Source organism: Camelina sativa, chromosome 19 (genome assembly GCF_000633955.1).
Source record: "Camelina sativa cultivar DH55 chromosome 19, Cs, whole genome shotgun sequence".
Lineage (NCBI taxonomy): Eukaryota > Viridiplantae > Streptophyta > Magnoliopsida > Brassicales > Brassicaceae > Camelina > Camelina sativa.
Genome location: NC_025703.1, coordinates 14,015,766 through 14,037,803, shown reverse-complemented (window position 1 = coordinate 14,037,803; position 22,038 = coordinate 14,015,766). Strand labels below are relative to the sequence as shown.

General features: G+C 34.4%; 4 protein-coding genes across 4 annotated transcripts; 2 read left to right on the top strand and 2 right to left on the bottom strand.

The window, feature by feature from the left end:
* On the top strand, positions 1,691-3,475 carry LOC104767808 (uncharacterized protein At4g14100-like). The gene is made up of 3 exons (XM_010491782.2): positions 1,691-2,031; positions 2,977-3,133; positions 3,219-3,475. Exons 1-3 carry the CDS (start codon positions 1,846-1,848, stop codon positions 3,329-3,331), a joined length of 456 nt encoding a protein of 151 aa, XP_010490084.2. The 5' UTR covers positions 1,691-1,845; the 3' UTR covers positions 3,332-3,475.
* On the bottom strand, positions 6,542-9,838 carry LOC104766296 (receptor-like kinase TMK4). Its single transcript, XM_010490150.2, has 2 exons — positions 7,424-9,838; positions 6,542-7,273 (listed from the first exon to the last, which is right to left on the bottom strand). The coding sequence occupies exons 1-2, from the start codon at positions 9,702-9,704 to the stop codon at positions 6,753-6,755; spliced, it is 2,802 nt and encodes a 933-aa protein (XP_010488452.1). The 5' UTR covers positions 9,705-9,838; the 3' UTR covers positions 6,542-6,752.
* On the top strand, positions 14,939-17,932 carry LOC104766295. The gene is made up of 8 exons (XM_010490149.2): positions 14,939-15,296; positions 15,387-15,541; positions 15,635-15,728; positions 15,818-16,086; positions 16,199-16,292; positions 16,484-17,187; positions 17,427-17,525; positions 17,630-17,932. Exons 1-8 carry the CDS (start codon positions 14,972-14,974, stop codon positions 17,726-17,728), a joined length of 1,839 nt encoding a protein of 612 aa, XP_010488451.1. The 5' UTR covers positions 14,939-14,971; the 3' UTR covers positions 17,729-17,932.
* On the bottom strand, positions 18,426-19,645 carry LOC104766294 (probable xyloglucan endotransglucosylase/hydrolase protein 16). The gene is made up of 3 exons (XM_010490148.1): positions 19,275-19,645; positions 18,997-19,190; positions 18,426-18,905 (listed from the first exon to the last, which is right to left on the bottom strand). The coding sequence occupies exons 1-3, from the start codon at positions 19,545-19,547 to the stop codon at positions 18,497-18,499; spliced, it is 876 nt and encodes a 291-aa protein (XP_010488450.1). The 5' UTR covers positions 19,548-19,645; the 3' UTR covers positions 18,426-18,496.

The following is a 22,038-nucleotide window of genomic DNA, read 5'->3' as shown; positions in this document are numbered from 1 at the left end:
ATAAAAGTTTAATTACAATTTTTAATTATAAATAATAATATAATTATTTTTGGCAACTAACCTAAGGAAGATAATCACAATTTAACTGAAATAAGTTTTCCCTTAAAGATAAGCAAACATGTCTATCAAGATAATCCACAAAAAACAAACACACACAAATGACAATAGTTGTACCGAGGGAAAAATAAGTTTTACTAAGTTCTCCAAATAAGAAACTAAGTCCGAGAACCCTCACTATCAAACCAGCTCCTACTCGAATTTTTCTTCTTCTTCCTGCGTCCATGTTCTCTGGCTGATGTAATCCTTTTGTTGGTTTTCTTCCTCTTTTTGTGACATAAAAATTAGGAAGAACAATCTTAGCACGTACATCGTCACGGACCATCCACATAGACATGATAGGAACTGGATATATCGTCCTCGAATACCCCAATGCCCACTGCTCCATCCAATGGTGTGCCTCTCCTTTTTCTCCTCATTGTACTTGTATCTGACCTCAAGCACGTATGCGTCTTGACATTAAGTGAACAACCTACAGTCCCTCGACTTTGCTCATCCCCCTGATTTATTTCAACATCATTCACGACTTCCACATGCAAAACTTGGAATTGATCTGGATTCATTTCCAAATAACACATCAGATCATCATCATCACGTATGTGTATCGGTCTCTTAGGATGCACTGATTCGGGAACGTAACTCAATTTTAGCTCAGTCATAGTTTCATCAACCTTTGCCTTTCTGCATATTTTCTGAACCAATGCAGAATAACTAACCTCTTCAATAGATGTCTCCATTCTAAGAGATTGATGAACTTTTTCTCTTGAAATCCATCTTAGTTCATTTTCCCTTGTTGCATAATATCCCCCGTAATCAAAAACGATGATTATCCGACGATTATTATTCATTGTGCCTGAAAAAAAAAAAAAAACTCACATTGGAACCTCTGTCGTGTAAATAGTATTACCAAGTTGTACCAAACTTGTGCTAGTTGTACCCGTCTAAGTTGTACCAAACTATTACCAGTTGTACCAAATACTAGCTAGCGATTGTACCCGTATCAGTTATACCTAGTCTACCAGTTGTACTACATCGACTCCACAAAATCACTATTTATTTCGGAATATTTTTACGATTCAGTTCGAATGAAGTGTTAGAATCCACTTAGTATGCGACCCATTTCGACACTAATACAAATGAGAATAAATTGAATGAGCATTCAAGGTATATACCCTAATTGCTTTAGGATGAACCTCAACAACACAAGAACCCTAATTGCATTGGTAAATAAATGTAAGAATATCACCTGAATCTTTTGCTTTGCTTTGTTGTTTGCTTCAATCCCAATCTTTTGCTTTCGTTTGGAATCAAATCGATTTCTATGGACTCGATTTGTATCGATTGGAAAGGGGAGAGGAGCAACAATGGGGGAGCGAGGAAGAAATCGGGAGAGAGAGAGGAGAGAGAGGGGAGAGAGAAGGAACCCGATTGGTGGAGAAAAATTGATGGGATCCACATGTTTTTCTTTTTAAAATTTTTTGATTTATTAAATAAAAATGGGTTAGGGTTAAGGGTAAAAATGAGATATGTTGGTCAACTCTTTGTCAAAGGGTATTTAGACCACAAAAGGCTATTGATGAATAAACTTTTGATTGCAAGGGTATTAAAACGTTACTGTGACCGTAAAGTGTTATCCATCTTGTCTGAAACAAGAGCACACCAATCGACAAGTACTCCTTCAGACCAATCTACTACTTCCTCATCGTTCTCTTCCTCGTTCAATCATCAGCCGCCGCTGGAGATGATGAGCCGGTTCCTGCGCCATGGCCGGAGCAGTTTCACGCGTTGATGTTGATGAATAAATCCGGATCCTTGGAAATTGTAGACCTTTGGTACGACTGGGTCAATGGACGTAACTTTAACATCATTCAGAAGCAGCTTGGCAGGCTCAAATATGACCTCGAATGGAACAATGGCACTTCTTTCTATTACTCCCTCGACGAATCCAGAACCTGCCGCACCGTTCATTTCGAGGTTAGAATCCTCTTTAATCTTTATCATCACTTCCTCTGTTTCAGGCTCTTTATATTAGTCTTTGTGGTTTTTTTTTTTTGGAGAATTTTCGTGTAATTGACTAATACATTGATCAAATTTGAAGAAAGAAGAAGAAACTTTAAGACCTTGTGAATTTTATTTGTGATAAACTTTAAGAGATTTACACTGTGAATTGCATAATGACAACTCTCTTAGTGTGAATTTCATAATGCATAGTGGCACATATGTGTGTTTCTTGCTGTTTATGTCGATTTTGAGGAGAATTTGTAATGTTTTTTTGGCTAGAGAACTACCAAAATATATCACAGTTTGAACTTTGAAGCAAGAAGGCCAACTTTTGGATTCCTGTGAATTTTGTAGTGTCTCGAAATTGAAAAGAAATTTGGAGATCCTGTCCTAAGTTTTTGTCATGACATTTCATTCAGTTGAGACTTTTTGAAGTTGCCTCTGGTCCTTCTTCATAACTTGGAGAGTATAGCCTACTACTCTTCCTTCTTAGATATCAGTGTTTATTGCAAGCAAATGGGTGTTTTCGTGTCAACGAATGCCCACAGCAATGCGTTGATTTCTTCAAATTGATTGATAGAAACCTTATCTTCATCTGAAAATTTACAATTCACTCAAGTGATGGTCATAATGAGCCACAATGGGAACCTAACTAAAAATAGTGAGGAGGACTTGAGAATATTTTTGGACTAACATTTTTTAGAGATCTTAAGACTTTGGATGGGAAAATTTTGCTTATGATAGGAACATAAGGTTTCTCAGAGCATTGTTTTTTGATGATACACTTAAGTTTTATGCAAACGTCATGTAGAGTACAATTTGTAGATCTTTACTGTTTTTACTTTCAGAAACATGAACTGTATTCTAGTAAGTTGCTGAGACTAGTCTTGGAAATGTGATTGTCTAACTGGATTCAAGGTTGGAATCTTGAGGCCAAATTGGCTAGATGGAGCAAAGTATTTGGGCCAACGACATGTAAATGGGTTTTTATGCAACGTCTGGGAGAAGGTTGAGTTCTTATGGTATTATGAGGATGTTGTCACCAAGAGACCTGTACAATGGATCTTCTATACAGGTCAAATGATTGATACTATTGACTTTATGAGTCAGTTAATCAGTTTACTTGTCTTGATTAACCAAATTGTGAGAGATAATTGCAGGGAGGGAAGCTCATGTGATGACATTTGAGGTTGGAGCTGTCCTAGAAGACGAGAAATGGCAGGCTCCTGTCTATTGTTTCCACAATGAGAAGAAGAAGAAGCAAAGTGAGTAGTAAAAATTGTGTTTCATTGTACATGTAGAGTTTTGAGCATCTTTCAAATATATATCAACCGTTCAGTGAGGAAGTCATATAATCAAAAACTTGGTTTTATGTAATCTTGTGGAGTATATATAAAAGTAGACTAAGTTCGGACCCGCACGTACATGCAGAGTTATTTTACATAATTTTTGAAAAAATATAATTGTTAAGCTATCAAACCCATCTAATATATCTAATTGCAATGTTTAAAATTTTTGACCCGAGAAAACCCCATTCCTCGTAATTCATATGAGTAAATAGTATGTCCGCATATGTTCTGCTTGAATTCTTGTTCCCAAAATTTCTCGTCCTGTATTTTGTCATACATGAATATACCCACACAAAATTCTCATAACATGATTACTATGGAATTAGTTTGAGTGATTTCCTAAAATATAATAAATCTGTTGTTTAATTTTTTTTCTTCTTAATATGTAAATTGGGTCAGTTTGTCAACTTGGATATTTGATATGATTTTTTTTAACCCTTAATTGTATTCACCAATTAATAGTATAGATTTTCTTCAATTATTGAATGAATTATTCCTTAGTTATACTAATGACAATTTAATGTAAATAATATAGTAAGAGAAGGGAAAATAATAAAATGAGATATAAAGCGTGAGTATTTTATATAGGAGATACCATAAGATATTTTGTTAAGGAGAATTTTATTAATTTGGATATTATTAGTTTTTTAAGTAATATATGTATCTGTAATTGATGGAGAAATATAATTACTAAATTGTTTCGTGAGGAGGAAGACTATAATTGGTCATTAGATCCCTTATATAATTGGTCGTAGTTATGGTATTATATCACTGAATTTTATAATTTTTTATTAGTCATTAGATACCTATATATCTCAGCTATTGGTATAATATTATTACTTGTTTTCATTTTTTCTTGGATTGGAATTTCTAAATTTTAAGATTTCTATAAAAACACTATAACTACATATTTATATATAATGTTTAACTACATAGTTATCCAAATTAAAGTATATATTCATGTTAATTGGTGATCATATATTTTTTTGGGCAAATATAGTTATTGTTTTTAGCAAAAGAATAAAATGAGTCAGTTTCAAATGATCTTTGATTTTTTCAGCATTAGAGCTTTATAAAATTATTAGAAAGGTAACATTATTTATATTTCTGAAGATATGATTTTATATATATATTTTTATATCTCATAATATAGTTATATTATTATATTACAATACAAAGTGAAATTAATTTAATTTTGAAAATATGTAAGGGATAATATTTATCAATTTTTGAATAATATTTACCAATTTTAGAATTTTTAAGAGCAAAATATTGTGTATATAAATAAATTGAATAGCAGTGACAGTTGATAAATATATATATATATATATATATAGCAATGACAGTTTTATGTAATTTTATAAAATATTAAGGGTGAACAATAAATTGGGTACGGAGCTCACACGTCACCTTTTAACATATAGAGGATATGTCTCAATCTATTTATTCATAGGCCTATATTGGGCTTTCACTATTTCTTTTGTAATTACCTTCTTAACTAAGCTAAGGTGAAGGTCTACTAAACACCTTCTTATTTGGTCCCCAAACGTATCTTACTTGTACTCTCCAACACCCATTTGCCCAAATTCTCTAAAATGTAAATTGTGGTTAGAAAATAATGTAAGACAAATTAGGATAGCAATTAGCAAGGGGACCAAGTAACCATAATAAGTTAAAAAGTAGGTCCGACCACATTCAAAAGAGAATCTATGTGATGTCATGACATTAGCATTAGCATTAGCATAGATGATAAAATAAGAGTATCAGAATAGTTTCATCTTTTTCATTACGCGTATCCAAATCCATTAGTTTAATACTAAGCAAATGCGTTTTTAAAATAAGTAAACCAATAGTTTAGCGTTGTGGAATCATTATGGAGAGGATAAAGTCAAGAGACCAAATTACCGATGCACATGTGAATAGGTTCCTAAACATATTAATTTAGACAGAACACAAAAAGGTTATTTGCCTTTTCTTTTGAACTTTTTGTCTTCTAATAGATAATTCAGATGTCCATTTTTTTTTTTTTTTAGAAAAAGAAGCGTATATGAGTAGTGATATAGACATTTAGAATTAAACATCTCAATCTTTTAGCTGTTTTGCAATTACTTTAGTAATATAACCTATTTTTCCAAATATATGGCAAAAATATAAAATGTTCTTTTTTAGAACCTATCTTTTACATGTTTTGCCAATTGCAATTATAAACCATTTGGAATGTCGAGTAAAGATGAAAAGACAAATATGAAAAAAAAACCTTAACACATAAACTGGGGTTTAAGGTTTAAAGTTTTTTTTTAAAAAAAAATCTCCATCTTTTAGTATTACAAAAAAGAAACATATAGAAATCAAACTTTTATTCCTTTTTTTATAAAGAAAATTGAAGATAATGGGGAATATAGTAACATGCTTATTTCTCTTCTTTATTCACTTTTAAAGTTGGATCTTTGCTTTTGACATTCTTTTTATCGTCACCCCATCATATGCTTCACCTAATGTTGTTGTCTCCAAATCAATTTCCAGCCCCGATCTGTGCTCTCTTTTCCCATCACTTATTTCTTTATACTTTCTTCCCATTCTAACGTTAAATTATATTATTAAAATATACTCTCTTTAGACAACATATTTCAAAATTGCTTCTACTATTAACCTTTATCATATCATAATTTCGTTTTATATTAAGCTTCGATTTGTGATAACTAATCTAGTAGTATATAACTATATATACATCAAAACTTAAAGGAAAAGAAGAGGTAGATAAGAATTAGTTAAACCAATTAACCAAATAAGAGATTGTGCACAACAGTCAACACAACAACAAAAACAAACACCCAAAATATTATCTCCAAAATTTGAGCCAGAAAAGGTGGCAAATAAGTCTTTGGCTTTCTATAGCTCCTCAATTAAACACAGCCTGTAAAAAACTCTTCAAATGATTACGACGTTTTACATTTATCTAAAAAAGTCATATCCGTTTCACGCGGCAAAATTAAAACTAAACAAACAAAAAAAGAAAATAACAGAAACTTTGTTCACAAATTTCACAGCTAAGCAAAAGATTTCTAGTTACAGCACTTCAAATTTCAAACTAACATTTGGTTTTCATATTTTTCCCTTTTCTACAAAACCAAAGCTACGTAATACAAGTTTTCCTTAGAAAGAATGAACAAATGCAAAAGCTCAAAGTGGTCAGACGCAAATACAAGATACATATGTGCTTTAGTGCTTACAACATAGTATTACATATAATCATCATATCATTATAAAAAAAAAAGAGAGAAGCCAAAACCAGAACGAAAAAACTTAGTAACACCGATTTAACACAGATCGACACAAAGTTTGGTGTCACCGACCATCAGCTGAATCAAACGTGTTAGGAAAACCAGAGGTCTTTGGAGTAATACTAGTCTGTGTCTGAGAATAAGAGAAGTCTCCATGGAACATTGTCGATGATGATGTTCCTTCGTTTTGCCATCTCTGTAAAGCTTGAGGTAAACTCATGTTCACATCGATCCCGAAACTCTCTTCTTCTTCTTGGCACGACGGTTTCCATTTCTCTACTAGTGGACCTAGCACGTTTACCGCGTGGCCCATGTCTGGTCTTTGTTGAGGTTCTCGGGCTGTGCAGTGTCCTGCAAGCTCAGCAACTCTGTGAATGCTCTCCATTGTTTCCTCGTCGGCCTCTAAGGTTTGGTCGAGCGCCTTGGGGATGTTTTCTTTGTTGATTAGCGTTCTTCTAAACCATGTTACTAGATGAGATCGCTCGTCTGGTAATGAATCATCTAAAGCTCTCCTTCCAGTTAATATTTCCATAAGAACCACTCCAAATGCATACACATCCACTTTCGTCGTTACTCTTCCAGTAGCTGCAACCATATACAGGTATAAGATCAGTATCCAATGCAGATACTATAAGCACAAATAACACAAATGGCAGAATGTATTGCATAGAACCATAACACAGACTAGGCACATTGTGAAATTAACATGAGTAGAGATAAGAATAATGAACTTACCAGCATATTCTGGAGCTAGATAACCAAATGTGCCTGCTAATCTTGTTTCAAGAGAGTATTTCCCATCTGGTGCGTTCTTAACCAGTCCGAAATCAGCAACCTTTGCCCTCATGTCATCTCCTAGAAGGATGTTAGAGGGCTTTAAATCTCTGTGGATGAAGCTTTGCTGCGCCAAACTATGGAGATATTCCACACCTCTTGCCACGTCAAGAGCGATACTCACTCTCTGCTTCCATGTCAGAGGAGAGTATCCGAGTTCACGCCACTCAAACAAATGCTGACCAAGATTTCCCTGTGGCATGTACTCGTAGACAAGCAACCTCTCGTTCCCGTTCACACAGTAACCTAATAAAGCGACCAAGTGTCTATGCCTAACCTTAGTGAGTACCGCTATCTCAGCCTGAAACTCGCTCATTCCTTTATTACCCATTGCTGAACACTCCATCCTCTTGACTGCAGTCTTTGTTCCATCGTGTAATTCCCCAGCGTACACAACACCAAAACCACCTCTTCCCAATATGTTATCCTCACTGAAATTATTTGTAACCTGACGAAGAACCTCCATTGGAATGGTAACACTTCCACTTTCAAGAAGGAAACGATCACTATTGTCACCACTACTAGGACTGTTCAACGCATTGAAATTATTAGCTCCATGTCCATTAGCATATCCACCACTACCACCACCATTAGATATAGCATCACTAACCAAAACCTTCCCAGCCTTCTCAGGATCCGTCCTATTAAACTTCCCATACTTCCTCTTCATAACAAATTTGTAAACCACAAATCCTAAAATGGCAAGAAAAACTAAAACCGCCACAATAACACCAACGATCACCGGAGCCTTACTACCACCATGACCACCAGAAGACCCACCAGGACCACCACTAGTATCAGCACCAGTTCCAGGCGTTGAATCATCTCCACCTTTAGTTCCCAACAGAGAGTTCCCCGGTTTGTAATTAAACTTCACTGAAGCTGGAAACTTCGGTATCTCCCCTTTAAGGTTGTTGTTGGAGACATCAATCAACTGCAAACTAGTCATCAACGTCAACTCCTTGGGGATAACACCACTTAAATTGTTGTCATTAAGGTAAACACTCTTCAAAGAAGTGAGATTCGCAATCGCCGGTGATATAAAGCCATTGAATCCATGTTTCCCAAGATTCAAAGTGATAACATTCTTCCCACCTGAATCACAAGAAACATAAGCCCAACCACCACAAGCATCATCACCTTTCCAAGACTCAGCCAGCATTGGCGGATACCCCAAACCTCCAGCCACAGCTAAAAGCGTCGTCACCTGAGGACTACAGCTCTGTCCTGGATTACTAGTACAGAATACGTTTCCTTTCGTGCTTAATTTAACATCCGGTGGGAAGAAAGGAAAAGGACCTTGCAGCTTATTGTTATCAAAAGTAACGTTCTTCAAGCTTTTGAGTGAAAGAAGCGTCGGAGGTACAATTCCGGTTAACTGATTGTCCCGGAGCTGTAGATCGAAGAGATTCTCGCTCTTGGAGAGATCTGGGATAGGTCCAGAGAACTGATTCTTCTGAAGCCAAGCTTGTGACAATGACGTCATACTCGAGAGCACTTCGATCGTTCCGGTCATCCCAACGAGTTGGTTGTTGATCCAGAGGTTCTGAATCGAAGATTTGGAAAGCGACGGCGGCAAAACTCCGGTGATGTTGTTGTACGATAGCCGGAGGTTTTGAAGAGAAGCGAAGGAATCGAAAACGTCAGGCAAAGCTCCGAAGATGTTAGTGCTGTCGAGGTAAATGGTAGTGAGGGAAGTCGAATCAACGAGCTCAGATGGAAAACCCCAAGGAGTAATGTTTCTGCAATCGCTCAAACTCAAGATCTGAAGACTAGTGAGTCCGGCGAAAGCTCCGGTCTCAACTCCGAGGAAAAAATTCTCGTCAATGTAGATCTCTTGGAGAGAAGAGAGTTTAGCAAACGAAGGGATTTTACCGGTGAGTCTATTACGCTGAAGAGCGACGGTTTTGAGCTCGGAGAGAGTCGAGATCTCAGGAGCTATAACGCCGGCGAGAGATTTATCAGCGAGGCTGATTGAAGTGACGCGGTTTGAGGTGCATCTTACGCCGCTCCATTGGCAGAATCCGGTTGATGTTGTTGTTGACCAATCTGACGGCGGAGGATTGAATGATTTAGCTAAAGCGAGCATTGCTGCTCCGTCGTCGGCGACGGATGTGGTTAGGAATGTGGTGAGGAGGAGGAGGAGGAGGAAGAGAAGATGGAGAGGCGTTGGAGCCTCCATTGATGAAGTGAACACGCGCGGCGCGTTGGAAATGAAGAAGGAAAGAAGGAAGAAGATGATGATGAAGGAGGATTTGGTTTAGGGTTTGGTAATTTTTGTTCTTTCTGTTTTTTTATTTTTGGAAGAAGAGAGAGAAGATGAATGGAAGCAAATGAGGAGTGAGGTGTCAAGGCCTATTATAAACCTAACCGTTTAGTCCCCGTCCCGTTCCGTTTAAAAAAAATATACTACTGTTTATATAAATTCACTTGAAANAAAAAAAAAAAAAAAAAAAAAAAAAAAAAAATACGCGTTTTTATTACAATATTTTCTTTTTTTGTATAAAATGTTATTGTAATAGTTAATGAATACAGAGATTCTGTTTTTTTGTTGATTATGATATATGTTTATTATATGGATGATAATAATGGAAAAAGGATAAATTGATTGAAATAATTATTGAAGGAAGGTGGTTGTAATAATGGAGATTAATTTTGGAATCATAATTCGTGTTTGGTGTAGTATGGTCGGTAATTAATATTTTTGAAGCTTAACTTTAAAGAGGTAGTAATGGAGTTATATTGTTTTTTTTTGGACAAAACTGGAATTTTATATATGTGTTAAGAAATGATTCTTTTAAATGTGGTCGAACCTTGAACCTATTGGTGGCTGAGGACCACAAAGTTTCTATAGTGGTGGCTAATGGCTACAGCCTATATAGATTGTGTTGACCGGCATGCATACGGCATACCTACTGATGCAACATTCATTGCACTGCTTTGATGCAGCCTTCCCAGTTCCCACACCGTGATTCGAAGCTTGCGTGGAGCAAATTATTATTTTTCATTTATTATATTTCCATAAATGGGAAATTCTTAATTTATGATGCAACTTGATCGGTTATTTATTAGAGAAATTGATAACATGCAATGTTGGGGTAAATTTAACCAAACTGACTTGCGTAATGGTCTAGATTTTACATATATTTTTTTTATTAATTCATATTTCGTCTATTACATAATTCGAGCTAATATGCTGTCTAATTAGAATGACTATAAGCAAGTTTTTCATTATGATTGTATTTAGTTACTTAATGTTATGTGTGACAGTATGAGTGAAACTTCTATATTTAAGTTATGAGAGATGAAGGCAATAGAAGGATCCATGGAAAGAACTCGCCCAATGTGAACAATGTTATAGTTAGTCTTGAGTTCTTAGTCTTTTAATTTGTTCTACGTATTGTTTAAGGTGAATCTCTAAGCATTGTACTAGATGGAGCAATGATGGACTAAAATTAAAGTTTAGCTTGGACTCATGTTTAGCAGCTAGATTGTTACACTTTCAATGGGCTAGGTGTTGTATATGATCAGATCCATGAGAGATAGAGTCATAGAGAAGTAGGATTTCATCATATTTCTTCTTCTTTCTCAAAAAATCTCTTATGTATTTTGTACACTCGTTTTGGTGATTTTCCAATGATCGTGGAACTGTTTTGGGGCGACGGATTCCGCCAAGATCTAAGCTATATTACACACGGGGTGATTTACGAGAGCTTGATATACACAACGTAACTTTTATATTTAGCTTTCATTAGAAATTTTGTTTTTCCAAAATTTGTGAGTGTTTTAATTCAGATAAAAATTGGTAACTGAACACCGACAATTTGTTACTATCTTATTATATAAAGCTTGGTTTTCAAAAGTTAGTAACTCACCAGATCGTGACACGTATTAGTTCTAACGATCAGATATTAAAGTTAAAAACTCACCAGATCGTGACATGTGTCAGTTTTAACGATTAAATATCCAAGTTAATAACTCATCAGATCGTGACATGTGTCAATTTTAACGATCAAAAATCACATATCAAATTTAGTAACTCATCTGATCGTGACACATGTCAATTTTAACGATAAAAAATCACAGTTTTCAAGCTTGGTAAAATGATGCATAAGATAATTGTAATCTTATTATACTAAAAAAAAACTTTGTTAATCTTAACAGGAAAAAGATTGTATATACACCCCTCTATATAAGCAAAGAGATGATGACATTTTTCACCAAACAAAATAATTTCGACTAGCTTTATTTTTCTTGGTAAAATTTTATACTTTCTACATTTTCAGTTTGAAATAAGTAAGATTAATATGTTGACCAAAAAAAAAATGGAAGATTAATATATGCATCTTCTTTTTCTAATACTGTATTTTAAAATTTATTGTAGTAGTTTTAGATTGTTTTATTTAATTTATATTTTCATCTTTTAATTATTTGAGATTCATATATTACCGTGCTTATAATTTTCTATTATTCATTAATTAGATCAAATTATGTTTTTTCTAATTTCTCAAACCTTGATTGGTTGGTCATAAACCTTTTTTTTGTGCAAACATAATTGTTACTATTCGTTCAATCTCAAAAGGAGATAAAGAGGAGAAGGTCATCAACTTAATGGAAGGATAAAATAGGCTGATCAAACAAAAGCCTACAACAAACATAGATAGATTGGAAAAACATAAATCGTTGTTGATAGATCCATATGAGCTTGAAGACAGAGGCTATATCATGGTATGTCAAAGAAACTTCTATGAATACATTGAGAAATTTAACATCAGTTACTATCAAAAGATTTTGTGAAGTTGGAAAAAGGTCTTTAGTTTCATTGGTTGCTGGAGCAAACCACCTTGAGATAGCTAAAAGACGTAAACATGTTCTCTCCACACAGGAGGAGGGCAGAGCCGAGTTTCTCTCTATGGTGGAGGAAGTTGGACGCAAGGGTGGGGGAGGTTGGACGCAAGGTTATCTCCCCAAGGGAGGAAGGTGGAGCGAAGGTTCTGTCCACGGTGGAGGAGGTTGGACGCAAGGATGTCTCAATAATGGAGGAGGGCAGAACCGAGGTTCTCTCTTTGGTTAGTCATACACTATTGTGACATAATTTATTTTTTATTCAGAATGTTTTTTGAGCCAACAATTTTAGTGATTAAAGAAACTATGCAAAAGTGAAAGTAAAAAGCCATATGATAGTTGACTTAATTTGTTCATATAAACATTTTCTAGGTGATGGTAAATAATATATTTGTAACATACAATATACCTAGATGTAAAGAATACACTTTTAATAGTAACATACATAAAAGATTTGTATATGATATAAATCAGTATAGTTATCATATAATGTACAATAAATATTAATATATAGTTATTAAATTTTTATTTTATTTACAAAATTTTAAATCCGCCCATCAGACGGATCCTTATCTAGTAAGTCTATAATATAAACTAATATAAACTCTAGAATGGTCTCATTTCTATGATAACAAATATTAATGAGAAAAAAAATACATAAGAACATGCATGGAAGTGGAACTACTTGGGTATTTGGGCATTATAATTACAAGCTCTCCTTTAGGTCTTTAAATTTTTGTATAATTCTCTTGTTTTTTTTCTTTTTTTCAACAAAGCTATGGTTTATTAAATTAAAGATATATTACTTATATTTTAGTTTACCACCCTAGTTATTAAAATAGAAGACGATTGGAATTTGTTTAACATTTCCAAATAGAAAATTAAGAGTCAATGGCTTATTATAACCTCAAAAAACCTCTCCAAAGAGAGGCGGTCATTTTCTTTTGACCAAATTTGTCAGACAAATGTATTTTAAAAATAAAAGATGTAACGTGCATTTAATTTTATTGTAATACAACCGACCTAGCTAATCTGATATAGTTTGAAGCAAAAATGGAAAAGTAATTATATACACTCTACTTTAAAAAAATCATCGCATATTTTCGATTGATACATGCTACTTGATGTAATCGAATCTGTGTACTATGATACTACATAAAAATTATTTGTTTCTAAATGATTTATCAACATAAATTGGCATGACAATATGACATGGTCACAAGTCACAACCTTATACTTTTCTAAACGCCCAACATAAAATTTTGGTTAATTGAAAATCAACCTTTGTAATATAGGTTTTCTTATCTACTTATTAATTTAGTTCGATTAGACAACTTCCTAAAATGTTGACACAGCTATAATATAGTTTTTCAAATTTTGTGACTTAATTACAACCACATAATCTAAACACATATGGGCTGTCGATTAAATCGATTACACATTCACGGTAACATTTCGGTGTATAGATTGAGAAGGGAGTTTATAATATGATACTAATACTTGATTTTGGTTGGCATTACTAGACGTTTGATATGAGTTGAAATTATTTTGCATATATGGTTTATAGATATACAAATGAATGAATGAGGACATATTAGTAAAGTAGAGCACATAAAGAGCATTCGATGAGCTGTGTGTGTTGTTTTATATGCATTTAAAACATCGATGATGAGCTGTGAGCCTGTGACTAAATCATTCTTACGAATCTTGGCGGCGCTGCTGTATTGTGGAAGAAAAGAGAAAAATAATTTGTCCTAAATTCATGGTCTATCTATAGAGATTTTATACAGTAGTATTTACTGATGATATAAAATGATTAAAATGCGTTATCTGCTTTTTATATATTTGTGGACGTGAGAAACTTGGTGATGATCACTGGATCAGCATTTGCATATATGACAGTCTGTTCCTGTGTCTGCATGTCCTGTAAGGTTTTTTTCCCTTTTCGGGGTGTCCCAAACTAGTTATTGTTTTGTCGAGAATAGAAATATTGCCTTATTGATTGACAATATGCGTTTCCACTTTACACGAAGCTGTTTTTGTGTAACAGAGATTAATTAAACATATTACCGTAAGATGTTTTAATTAAGAATAGTTAGATTTACACGGCACTACCAATTCCACCAAATGCAACAATATTTAATACAATATCCTTGCTACTTATATTTTCATTAAATAAATTAGGCTTCAACGATTAAAATGTAAATGTAATCTTTGATTACAACACATAAAAAATATATATTCTTTGCATAAAGCTTATACGACAGATTAAATTTAAACCGGTTTATATAAAACAAAGCGAACAATAGGTTCGTAATACAATTGAACCGATTTTGAAACCGTCCGGTTTGATTTTAGCAATACGAAAAGAGAGCAACAATCACAACTGTTGTGGACCATATTCATAATGGGCTACATGGGCCTATCTCAACAATATTCTGTAAGGCCCTTTTATACTATTTCCCGCACAAAATCCACGCTTCCCGCCATCTAGTTTCCCGCCAAAACATCTACAACCTTTTCGTTATATCCCCGCCAAATAAAATATTAAAAAAAACTCTCGCTCTCTCTCTCTCTCTCTCTCTCTCGACGAAGCTTCAAGCTATGGCGGAACCAAACCAGATCCCACGGAAGAGGATGCGATTCTCGTCTCCTTCAGCTACAGAGATCCTCGCTACTAAAAAATCACAGAACCACCAGAGACTCGCATCTCAAACAGTGAACCGATCTCGCGTCCATCATCCATCACCATCACTCCCCGGAAAAATCGATCGAACGTATCCTCCGCGAGTCACCATCAAGGATCTGCGTCTCAGACGCGTCTTCTCCCCGAATCCAACCGACGACTGCGAATTTAACGGCAAAGGAAGAAACCGAAACAAGGAAGAACAATACCATATATGTCGTTGCAACTGTCCGGATTCGAACAGTAAGTTTCTTTGATCTTTTAAGGCACCTTTTAGAATTGGATCATAATTATTGATAATGATTTTGTGTTTTTTGGTTTCTGGTGAAAAAGATGGAATCAAAGCTCATGCTTGTGGATTAGGAAATGTAGAAGCAGGGGAGTTGATTCAAACGACGCCGGCTGGTTCTGAATTGGTTAATGAAGAGATCAATGTAGCAGCATCAGTGAAGAGAAGCGTTACTACTAATCTCGGGAGCAACAAATCGGTATTTGGATTTTGTTGAGTTGTTACATTTTAAGGTACTATGTTTATGTTGGTTGCTTGATTTGATTCTCGTTTGATGTGTGTATTCGCACAGGTTCTTCATCCATGTTCTATAGCTAAAATATTCAAGGACCCTAATTCTTTAAGCTATAAGAGATTGCTTCCTTACTTGATGCAAGTTGTAGATGGTAAGTCTTTGGTTTTATTTATATTCATCAAAAGGGAAATTGAAATTGATATTGAGATTGATATGCTAATTTGGCAATTGTTTCTACAGATGGAACGTCATCAACGCGGTGCTCAAAACCTTTAAGCCAGAATCCTCCAGATATTAGTTTGTCCTGTAACAGAGAAGCTGGAGAAACTGGTGAAGATGTAGAGGAGGAAGTTAGTGAATTGATGACACCCAAATGCCAACTTCCTGAAACCACCAAACCTGTCTCGCAGTCTGTTGACACGGTCTTAGTTAAAGATTCAGCTGGAAGCTTATTTAGAAACACTAGTCCTTTGAAGAGGGTTATTGCGTCCAGTCCCAACAAGAAAGCTGTAAGATTTTATCTATGCAGAAACCTTGCTTGTTCTAGCTTTAGTTTTAAGGTCACTTCCATGTTGGCCATGGAAAGTCCAGAATAATGAGATTCTTTTTGACATGAATCAGGCATGCTCTAGGCGCAAGTTATTCAAAACACCAGGTTCCGTTAATTACAGAAGAATGCTTCCATATCTCAGAGATGTTCAAGAAAATAATCCTTGTAAGCCTATTCCTAATCCAATACAACTCTTAGTAATTTATATCTAGGGTTAGTAGTAACAATGTATTGGTACAGTTAGTTGCTTAATGTATATTGGTGGCTAGTATCTGCCTGATTATTTTGTGTTGGAAGGAAAAGAAACTTGACAGATTGAGATACTGATGGTTCTTTGTCTTTGCTGATTTATCTAGGTGTGCCTGAAACAGTTGATCATCCAGATCAGCAAAAGAACACAGAGGAGAATACTCCATCATCGACATTAGTCTCTGAGAATGAAGGGGTACAGGAAATGGTGACATCTAATGCTGCTGGAGAATCAGATACAAGCTCTAACGAAAACGAAGAGTCAATTCCTTGTGAACATTTATCTGTATCTCCAGAACAGTCTGATATTGACAAGGAACAAGAAACACAAGTTAAGCATGTCATCCCAGATACTGAAAAGAACTCAGAAACTCCTTTAGGCTCTGAGATCCCATTATCATCTCCTCTTGTTGGCTCGAGAAGTTCAAGTGAGGTTGCTTCATCTGCATTGCCCAAAACATTTGTCAACAATTTGGTGGGCGGAGAAAATATGAATGGTGCAGGGGAAACAGAAGCAAAAATCAGTGCAGAGCAACTAACAGCTGAGCTGCTTGACTCTTCTGCTGTATTGGCAACTCCTCCCTCCGTTTCTCCTTCAAAAGGGATTCTGAGAAGAAGTATGAGAGGATGTAGAGGTTCATGCTCTTGTTTGAACTGCTCCTCTTTCCGTCTAAACGCTGAAAGAGCATTTGAGTTCTCAAGAAATCAGTTGCAAGATACTGAAGTAATGGTGTTGGATCTAGTTGGAGAAATATCTCGTCTCAGGGACATGTTGGAGAAATCAGCAGATCAAAATGACTACAAAAGTCAGGTGAGTTCAGAACAAAACTTCACAACAGTTCCTTTTAGTGGTAGAGTCACACCAATCAAGCTCTTAGGTTTATCAGTTTTATTGGTTCAATAACTTCACTAAAGTAACTAAGCTGAGAAGAAATATGTTTAACCACACCATTACAGACTTGTAACTTGTTAACTGGTCAATGGATTAGTGCAAGTGTGCAACTTTATCTTGGAGGCTTTTACTGAATCTGAATATTGTTCTGTAAACAGGCTGGTGAAGCTTCAAAGAGAGCTGGTGAGGCTGCAGAGCTAGCAAAAAGCCGTCTCCACCAGATGAACGATGACCTTCAAGTTCACTGCAGAATACCCGTGAGTTATCCATAATCAATTGTCTCATTCTGCTTTATTTTAAGACTGGTTAGTTGAAGCAGTTTAAAACACATGATTCTCACTGCTCATATATTTGTCTCCAGAACGAACAACGAGCAAGAGTGAATTTTGCTCATTACATCCACGAGAAGACGATCGTTAAAGCATCCCAACCTAACAACTTGATCACTAGATCACCCTGAAGCAACTAGTATAGATACTTTTTTCCTTGATGTCATTATCTGTCTCCAGAATATCCAAATTTCATGTTTTTAATTTTGAAAAGTGAGAGGTACAACTAGCTGTCTTTTTCTAACCAGGATAGAAGCATCATAGATCAAATTTGCGGTTATACATATAGTCCATGTGATCTTATTTATTATCAGGTTTCTTTTTCATTTTTAAAAGTATGACCTCTTGTTCTATGTACATACTAAAAGACTATAAAAGTAAACCTCCTGCGATCTCTTAGCAAGTTGCATATAACAACAATATAGGTGTTATTTCTTCATGTTTGCCTTAAATTAGAAGTGTTAAACCGGATTAAGCAGCCCCATCAAGATACAAACCATTGGACTCTGGCTGTGATCTTTGTGGCTTTTGATTTGGATTGGTTTTTATAGACAAAGTCATGTTTGTGTCCAACCCATTGAACTCTTGCTTTCAAGTTGACACCTCTACACGTGATCTTTGTACCTTCTAATTTGGAATTTGGTTTATTAGGTGAAGTCATGTTTGTCAAGTGTTCATACTTAAATTATTTGTTTGTACTGGCGTCCGCAACTTCAAGAATCTACAGCTTCTTCTTTTTTAAAATCTTTTTACGACAGTATAGTGAGTCCCGTGACACATTTATTGACTCGTAGAATGAATATTGTCATTGGAGTAAGCAAAGGCCAGTGAAGTAATCAAATCAATTTTATTTTAAATAAAACAACAAAGAGAATTTTTCACTAAACAACAACAAAACATTAGACTCTAGACCTCCTACACTCTGGTGGGAATCCTTGAGAAAACCTCTTGACATCAGAACAATAATCATAAATCATGAAATATTTTTGAACCCATCTCAATCTTCTTCTCCCATAAGCATTAAGCTCATTAGCCACTTGAGACTCACCATTAGTAAACGTGCTCTTGAACTTAGGATCACAGTAAGATGATCCTGAAGAAACAGTACAAGCCGCAGCGTTGAATCCTCTGTAGTAAGCTGTGAAAGGAGCCTTAGACCAATCTGTCTTAACCAAACCACCTCTTGTAGCCCAGCCATCTGCATTCCATAAGCTCGAGTATATCTTCATTGGTTGTTTCTTGGGAAACGGAACACCAAGTTGCTCTGCGTTGTTGAATACTCTGATTGGAACGTTATCCACCATGAATCTGTAAAACAGAACACACAAATGTCAAGAGACAATAAAAAGAAACATAAAAAAGTGTTGATCGTTAGTTGTTTTTGATTAATTGTCCTTACATGATGTGTTGAGGTCTCCAGACAAGAGAATAAGTGTGGAAGTTCTTGGTTGGGTCGAACCAGAGATAAAACTGTTGTTCTCTGTTTCCTTTGCCTTGTGCAAAGACATTAGTGTGAAGAACGTAAGGCTTCCCTGTTTCGTTACCAAGAAACTCAAAATCTATCTCGTCGTGTGTTGGTCCTTCTGAAGACAACTGCAAACACATCTTTTACATTAGTCTTCTGTTACCAAAAAAAACCAAAACAAAAGTGAGTGTTTCTTAAAGAAGAAGGCTTACGTAGTAGGCGGTGACGGTTCCGGCGGAGTTACCGGCGACGAGTTTAAGCTGCATGTCGATTCTTCCGAATAAATACTCTTTCTTGGATTTAAAACCCGAACCGGAAACCCGGTCTAGTGACAGTGACAACATCTTCCCTCCACTAAAGATTTTGCCTCTGTGTTCACCCCAAGTTAAGTCGAACTCTTCGTTGAAGTTACCGGAGTAAACTGTCCCAACCATTGTTAAAACCAGAACGGTGAGTAACACGGTAGGGTTCAAGATTTGACCCATTAGGGGAAAGATTGTAGAAATGAAAGTTTAAGGGTTTATTTTGTTTGTTCGAGGAGAGTGTTGAAATGTGATGTGAGATGAGTTTTCAAAGAGGATAGGGTATATATATAGGTGAAGCACCAGCAGCAGCCTTGGGAAGCCAACTACAGTTGTCTAAGTTCAGAAATTATTTTTATTTGAATTGTTTGAAAAAGCATTATTTTCTTCTTTTGTTGAATTTATAATCTTAAAATACTTATCATCCTTAAACCACAAATTAAAAGGGATTAAAAATCACGTTAATGAATACTTTTCCCTTTTATAATCCCATGCAGATTTGAAACTCTTATCTAAGATTTAAGATGAACATTAATGATGTATGTTGTAAACCTTAGAAGTTTAGAAGTAGTTTTGTTCTTATTATTTCTACATTTACTATTAGTGAATTATTAAGAAACATGTTGTAACTTTTTCTTCTTTTTTTTTGCCTCGTAATAAAGAGATTATATAGTACATACTACATACATACATATACGTTTTATGTAAATCAGTAAATGAGAGTAAGATATTCAAATTTTAAAATCGAGAATCAAATGAAAGCTGTCGAAAAGAAAGAAACAAAAAAGAAAGAGAGGAGTGCGGGACAGAGGAGAGTGATCTTTCAGTGAGAGAATAGCTGTTGCCAGCTCTCTTTCTTCTCCCATCAAACCTGGAGCATGCCTTTATCTTTCTTCACATTTGAATAAATGTTCTCCACTAAAACCTCTATAAATTAATAAGTTCCGGACTATAAATTTTTTTTAATTTATAGATATTTTAATTTATCGATTAATTAATAATTATTAATTTATCGATAAATTAATATTTTATTAATTTATGAAGAGATTTTCTTATTTTCATATTGAAAATTTTATATTATAAAATAAGATACTTTTGTTATAATTCATATTTTTGAAGAATTTTCTTAATTTATAATATTGGTTATCGTAATAGAATGAATGTCAATTGTTTAATAGATTATTTAGGTAAAAATGAGAAATGTTAGAAGTTTAGAGTTTAGAAAAAATTGTTACTACTATCATTCATGGTAATGATGAAGTCGCAGAAGATATTGCGGTACCTTTAAAACCAATTACTAAAGAAGCAATTATCACATCTATGACTCTTCACAATTTATGGATACAATTTGAAAATGCAACAATGAAAAAATTAGAGATGAGCTCCAACAAGAATGCAAATTCAAGAATAGACAAAGAACAATAGAATCATATTTCACTAAAAAATTTTAGATAACTATATATATATATAAAAATTTATATGATTATTAATTTATGATATTGATAAGACCATATTTTTACATAGGATTTCAAAAAAAAATTATTATTTTATTATTTTATCGAAATGTGTCATTTATTATATCGGCCCAACTCGGGACTGAAAAAATTTATTAATTTATAGCGAGTATTAATTTGAAGAGTATTAATTTATGGAGGTTCTACTGTATTTCTTAATATAATTTCAAAATATTAAAATTATTAAAGAATATATTTAAAAAACATTTAATTTACTGATGAATTTTACTTTATCATTCGTGTGATGAGATGACTATACTATACATTATACATCTATTGCCTAAAAACCTACCGAAGTGTAGTTAGAGTTAATTTAACCTTTACATCGGAATTGTATTGATTTATTGTGTTTGGGTATACTATTTGCATTATAATATTTCTGTGTAAATACTTTTTTATATCTTGAATAAGCCGGGTAAGGTCATAATCAGTTCTATTTACACATTTTTTGAATTCTGAGCAACCACAAGAATAGAATGGAATTTTTTTGTACAAATCCTCCAAACCAAATTCACAAGTTTCGTAGTGAAGTTGGTTTAATTTCACAATACTCATTTTTAATTATGCAACTTTAAAGGTTCGATCCACAATTTTTGGATTTAAAGCTATCATAAGTGAGGCGAAATCTAAAAAAATAACTTTGCACAAATCCTCAAAACTCAAATTTGGGGGAGAGATCTATGAAAAGAAATTAAACACATGTAAAGTGAACTCAATAACCACTTTTCCACGATGCACTAGGAGAAGCTACAAAAACCTAATAATTACCGGATCAAAAACATAAATTCCTCAAAATGTATTGAATTTATCCTGCCGATAAATATAGACTTTTTTAATCAAATAAATAAACAAAAAAGTATTTTTGCAAATGCTTCTTTGATCATTCTTCAATCGTGCAAGTTTTTTTTCCGATCATCCATTTCATCCTTCTTCCCTCCTCTTTGCTTTTTCGGTAAGTCTTATTCGGATTTTTTTTTTTAATTTTGAAAGATCTGATTGGCTTTCCTCTCGTGAAATCTGTGTCGTAGTCATGTGGTAGAGGCACATTTTTGTTTTTGGTCAAACAAACACTAATTAGAAAATAACTCCAAATTTGACAGACACACATTATACATGGAATTATTATATAATATTTGAATTTTTTAATACTGCTTCATTGA

Excerpts from the sequence above, each read along its gene's own strand:
- LOC104766294 (XM_010490148.1), bottom strand. The coding sequence starts at position 19,547 with ATGGGTCAAATCTTGAACCCTACCGTGTTACTCACCGTTCTGGTTTTA. Across the intron at positions 19,191-19,274 it reads GAACCGTCACCGCCTACTAC|TTGTCTTCAGAAGGACCAAC; the intron begins GTAAGCCTTCTT and ends ATGTGTTTGCAG. Across the intron at positions 18,906-18,996 it reads TGGAGACCTCAACACATCAT|ATTCATGGTGGATAACGTTC; the intron begins GTAAGGACAATT and ends TCTGTTTTACAG.
- LOC104767808 (XM_010491782.2), top strand. The coding sequence starts at position 1,846 with ATGTTGATGAATAAATCCGGATCCTTGGAAATTGTAGACCTTTGGTAC. Across the intron at positions 2,032-2,976 it reads GCCGCACCGTTCATTTCGAG|GTTGGAATCTTGAGGCCAAA; the intron begins GTTAGAATCCTC and ends ACTGGATTCAAG. Across the intron at positions 3,134-3,218 it reads ACAATGGATCTTCTATACAG|GGAGGGAAGCTCATGTGATG; the intron begins GTCAAATGATTG and ends AGATAATTGCAG.
- LOC104766295 (XM_010490149.2), top strand. The coding sequence starts at position 14,972 with ATGGCGGAACCAAACCAGATCCCACGGAAGAGGATGCGATTCTCGTCT. Across the intron at positions 16,087-16,198 it reads CCAGTCCCAACAAGAAAGCT|GCATGCTCTAGGCGCAAGTT; the intron begins GTAAGATTTTAT and ends GACATGAATCAG. Across the intron at positions 16,293-16,483 it reads TGTTCAAGAAAATAATCCTT|GTGTGCCTGAAACAGTTGAT; the intron begins GTAAGCCTATTC and ends TGATTTATCTAG.
- LOC104766296 (XM_010490150.2), bottom strand. The coding sequence starts at position 9,704 with ATGGAGGCTCCAACGCCTCTCCATCTTCTCTTCCTCCTCCTCCTCCTC. Across the intron at positions 7,274-7,423 it reads TCTAGCTCCAGAATATGCTG|CTACTGGAAGAGTAACGACG; the intron begins GTAAGTTCATTA and ends ATATGGTTGCAG.